At 43.1% G+C, this 5,589-nt stretch overlaps 1 protein-coding gene across 1 annotated transcript in view; it reads left to right on the plus strand.

Annotated features, from left to right (window-relative positions):
* LOC104990288 (antigen WC1.1-like) overlaps positions 1-5,246 on the plus strand; it is a gene marked incomplete at its 5' end in the record, with an annotated part of 8,052 nt that extends 2,806 nt beyond the window's left edge. Inside the window, 4 exons of the mRNA XM_010842296.1 lie at positions 478-603; positions 1,010-1,105; positions 3,740-3,886; positions 5,128-5,246. Of these exons, the coding sequence (XP_010840598.1) occupies positions 478-603; positions 1,010-1,105; positions 3,740-3,886; positions 5,128-5,246 (488 nt within the window). The remainder of the gene's footprint in view (positions 1-477; positions 604-1,009; positions 1,106-3,739; positions 3,887-5,127) is intronic.
* Positions 5,247-5,589: the final 343 nt, after the last annotated feature.

The raw sequence follows: 5,589 nt of genomic DNA on the forward strand, positions 1-5,589 counted from the left end.
CATGGAGAAGGAAATGGCAACCCGCTCCAGTATTCTTGCCTGGAGAATCCCATGGAGAGAGTAGCCTGGTGGGGTACAGTTCATGGGATTACAAAGAGTCAAACATGACTGAAGTGACTTAGCATGCGCTATATATCTTTATATTTCTGACAAAATTACCCATTTCAGTACAGAAAAGCTTAATGATCTTGTGTTTACAGTCCTATTAAGCAGTGGCAGCTGGAGTCCTCCAGAGCTTTACTACCTGTCACCCTCTAAAAATCCTCTGGAATCAGACTGAAAAGACACTTGACATAGCTTAGGGAAGCACTTATGTCGATCACAGCTTGGAGTTCAGAAAAACCCATTGTATCTGAATCGTGACTTCATGGCCTTAAAGGCTCAGAAGAGAACCAGGATAAGGACAGAGGGGTTCTTCTAGACTTATGAACCTCACAAAACCCTATGGCCCTCTTCTCTCCTCTGGTACCATTTTAGGCTCAGCTCCAAACCCTGGCATCTTCTCCCTTCCCGTGATCCTCTGCATCATTCTGGGAGCCCTTCTCTTCATGGTCTTCATCATCCTGGGGATTCAGCTACACAGATGGAGAGCAGAGCACCAAGGTGGGCCTTAGGGATGCTAAATGATCTGGAAAGTGGTGGGAAAGGAATTGAGTCTGTTGTGACATCAAGAAAGTGCACAAGTATTGGTCTCCATGCTCATTATCTGGTAAAATCCCACCTTTTCTACAGTAGACAACAGGATTTGAAAGAATAGAATCCTTGGTCCTGGGTCGAATGTAAAATTTCTTGAGAATTATGACTTCCTGTGTGAACAGTGCCAGTGGATATTGAGTGTGAGATCAAAGTCAGGGTCAGGAAATCTAGTTCTGTTCCATGTAGCTAAGAAAGGAGCCTGAGCAGCCCAGAGTGGTTCCCCAAGGGGCAACGCTGGAGAGCACTGAAGGCCTTTTCTGTTGATAAAGGGATTAACTCCAGAGTCAGTCTCTAACTCATGCCACTTTCCCAGAGTTATCTGATTTTGAAGCTGCTGTTGATGAAGCTGTGTACCAGGAGATTGATGACATCATAAAACCAGGGAAGAAGGACCTGTTGGACAGCCAAAGTAAGTCCCACGCCCTCCCCTCTGATCATGAGTTGGCTGTGTGTTATTTTCAGCAAACAGAGACCTAACCTTATTAAGCCAACTTCACATGGAGTTCCAAGCCTTCTCTCTACAAGTCTGAAGTCTCAATATTTCCTCTAAACTATGACAGCAGGCATCCTACCATGACAGGGCAAAGGTTTCCATTTTTCTATGATGCTTTTCTCCCTACCAGGTAACCTGTCTGATGACTCAGCAACTAAGCTGCCGTATTACACAGGGGATGATGGAGAGGATGGAGACCCCGACTCTGCCTCAGGTAGCAGGTCTTCCCTTGGATGGCGGGGATGCGGAGGAGGAATTGTGTCTGAGGATCTCTTCCTGTGATTAAGACATCACAGGATGTCTTAATCATCCACAGGGAAGGATCTCTTTTCTCTAGTTCACAACAACTTTTTCCCTCTCTTGCCCACTCTATGACCTCAGAAGTGGAAAGGTCAGACCTAGTTCTCTGTATTCATGGCCACTTCTACCCAGTTACAGACTGAATATGTAGTGCTTCCCAGGTGGCGCTAGTGGTAGAGAACCTGCCTGCCAATGCAGAGAGATAAGAGATGCTGGTTTGATCCCTGGATCAGGAAGATCCTCTGAAGGAGGGCAGGGCAACTGACTCCAGTAGTCTTGGCCAGAGAATCCCCATGGACAGAGGAGCCTGGCAGGCTACAGTCCACAGGGTCTCAAACAGTTGGACACAACTGAAGCAACTGAGCATGTATGGATCTAATAGTACATTATTATCTAATGTACCATTAAAGATTTTAAGACCATTTAAAAAAAATCTGAAACTGATAAACTCAAAATTGTGTGGCTAAAGAGAACATTGGAAACTATAGTTGGATCCAGATTCAGTCTGATATTTTAATTATTTCATGGATTTTTGTATATATTGAGACACAAATATTGCTATTGATAAGCCCTGGAATATATGGAGTGATCAGTGCTGGTAGTTACCAATGACCAGAAACTCTTACTTACAAGGAACTGGAGAAAGGACAATGTCCTCTCTGGGTCTTCTCCAGATAATAAAGATGGACAACCCCTGGAGGTGAGATCCTAAGGTCAACCAAGGTCTAGAAGGGACTGAAACCCAGGCATCTTGTGACTGGGATGGTGGGATATCCTGTCTCTGAGTAACAGATGTCCAGGATCCCTCTCCCACCAGCTCTGTGTCTCCCAGAGCCCTAGAGAGCACACAGACACCTGGGTTCTCTTGGTCCAGATTCATCCTCCCCAGTCACTGATAAGTGCACAGTATATGTTATAAATCTGTATCATATGCTTGAAATAGTACCTGAAACTCATAGCATAATAGCTTTTGTTGATGCTTTATGATATGAGAGACCGTGTTAGAAAAATATGACTGACCCTGATATATTGAAATAGTTAAAAGATTTAAATGATTTCTGAGCACTGTGAGATCAAATACATGCCTTTGACACGACCTTGGAATATAGAGTCTATATTTATCAGTTGTTTGAACTTCTGCATTAGAAAGGACTTAGGCCATCACATAGTCCAACACATACTTTGCTATTCCACCTAAGTCCGTGTCTGTTTACAGATCCTCTGAGACAGCGTATCAACACCACAGGAAATGGTTATGATGATGTCGATGAGTTACCTGTTCCTGTAAATCTTTTCTTCCCTGGGATGAATGAAAATAACTTTTCCCCAGAGGACAGAGGTGGCGCCCGTTATTCCCAGACAAGTGAGTTGACAGCTCAGTAACCTGACTTCATCGTGTGGAGAAGATGAGTTTTGACCCACTTAACAGTCAGTTGTTCTTATTGTTGGAATTGGGGTAGACTCTTATACCTAGATGGGCTTCCTGGGTGGTGCGATAATAAAGACTCCACCTGCTAATGCAGGAGACACAAACGGGTGTCTTGTGTCTTGATAGGGTTTGATCCCTGGGTTGGGAAGGTTCCCTGGAGGAGGGCACGACAAACCACTACAGTATTCTTGCCTGGAGAATCCCATGGACAGAGGAGCCTGGCAGGCTATAGTCCGTGGGGTCGCAGAGAGTCGGACATGACTGAGCATGCTCACATGCACAGAGAAAGAAGAATGCCTTCCTGGACCTTTTCCAGTTAGTAAAGATGGACGACTAAAAGGGACTGAAACCCAGGCGTCCTGTAACTGGGATGGTGGAATATCCTGTCTCTGAGTAACAGATGTCCAGGCTCCCTCTCCCACCAGCTCTGTGTCTTCCAGAGCTTCAGAGAGCACAGACACCTGGGTTCTCTTGGATCAGATTCATGCTCCCCAGTCACTTTTATGTGCATAGTATGTGTTACAACTCTGTACCACATGCTCAAAAAGAGTACCTAAAACTCATAGCATTATAGATTTTGTTGATGCTTTATGATATGAGAGACCATACTAGAAAAATATGATTGACCCTGATATATTGGAATATTTAGAAGGTTTAAATGATTTCTGAGCACACTGAAATAAACTACATGCCTTTAACAGCCCTGGAATATGGAGTATATATTAGTCATTTATTTGAATCTCTGCCTCAGAAGGGAGTTGGAGCATCACTTAGTCCAACTCATATTTTGCTTTTTCACCTAAGTTCTTATCTGTTTTCAGAGCCTCCAGGACAGAACATCAACACCATAGGAAATGGTTATGATGATGTTGATGAGTTACCTGTTCCCATAAATCCTTTCTTCCCTGGGATGAATGAGAATAACTTTTTCCCGGATGATAGAGGTGGTGCCAGGTATTCCCAGACTGGTGAGTTGACAGCTCAGTAGCCTAACTTCATCATCATGAAGAAGATGAGTTTGACACATCAACAGTCAGTGTTTCTTTACTATCAGAACTGGGGTAGCCTTGTTTGGGTTTCCCTGGTGGTGCAGTAGTAAGGACTCTGCCTGCAAATGCAGGAGACAAAAGAGACTTGAATTCGATCCGTGAGTCAGGAAGAGTCCCTGGAGAAAAAAATGGCAACCCATTCCAGTATTCTTGCCTGAAAAATCATGTGGACAGAAGAGCCTTGTGGGCTATAGTCCACGGGGTTGCAAAGAGTCAAACACAAGTGAGCATGCATGCACCACATATACCAGGTATTATCGACTTTTTATTATCTCTGGAATATTGGAGCTACTTCATCTCTTCTAAGAGGAGAACATACTGTGTTCTCTTGTCCATGTCCATCATCAATTGGATAAAGACACATTTGTATGAGTTACAGAGGCTTTGTTTCCATTTTCATACCCCAAATTGAAATATATGTTTTGACAATAAATTTGGAGATTTTTCAAATTGTGAGAACTAATCTGAAATGTTTTTAATGGCAGTATAAATTAAATTTATGAGCTATAAAACTTGTTTTGAGAAATCTGTGTAACCATATATTTAAAGTTGATTGCTCACTATTAAAGCAGAATCTGAAATAGCCTTAACTACAGAATCATAAATCTCAGCACTAGATGGGAACCAAGAGAAAATTTTCTCTCACTTCAATTGCCAGATGAAGACCCTCATTCCCAAGGACTAGGCTTTCTGCCTATATGTGGGGATATGGTCCCTGGGGAGCAGGAGGTTGTGAAATTTGGTTGAGTTGCCCATTTCTGGCATCTGACAGAGGACCCAGAGTGTTCTCATAGAGCTTGCAGGTCAGGCTGGTTCTGTTGCTGAGGTGCTCAGAAGAGGGCATCTAAGGCACTCTACAGAGGTCATCTCCTGTCTCTACTTCTTGAGAAATCAGACCCACCAAGTGTTGAAGAGGCATGCACATCTCCTTTCCACTCCTGGCCATTATTGGTCCATCTTCTTTCCAACTTCCAAGGTCCAGACAAGATGTTGCATGGAGTAGCTGAGTCAGTATGAAGTAGCTCAATCTAGACTTTTAGACAATGCTGGGTGCTCCCCCTCACCTCAGATACTTTGTGGCCCCTTTTACTATCCTTCCATCAAAGGTTGTGTCTTGTCATTTTGTCACCACTAAAACCAGACTCTCCTTACTGTTTCAGGCATGTCTCTGAAGTCTCTGAGAGAAACTGTTGACTCTGGGGTGGAAGAGAAGGAGTCCTCATTGGTCCTGAGACAAGAAGAGCCTGGATATGATGATGTGGAGCTTAGCACCATGTAGCACCATGTTTGAAACAAGAAATTCTTGAAAGACAACTCTGTAATATTTTTTGTCAAATAAATGAGAATCCTGTCTTCTTCATAATTATTGTTTTTACATGGAACTATGATTAAAGGAATTTTTTTTTCCTCTGTAGAAATCATATCATTACCTGCGACACAGGGTTTTACATTGAAAGTTGCCATGAAACATAATCCCTGACATTTTCATGTCTTTGTAACTTACTCCATTCTGCCAGAATAAAGTATTTATGGGTGGTAAGTGCCTGTGAGGTTTCAGAAAAATCCTAGAGACTTTCTCTGGGTCTTCCCAAATAACATAGGACAGGCCTCCAAGCTTAACA

This window comes from Bison bison, unplaced genomic scaffold, assembly GCF_000754665.1.
Source record: "Bison bison bison isolate TAMUID 2011002044 unplaced genomic scaffold, Bison_UMD1.0 scf7180017847259, whole genome shotgun sequence".
Lineage (NCBI taxonomy): Eukaryota > Metazoa > Chordata > Mammalia > Artiodactyla > Bovidae > Bison > Bison bison.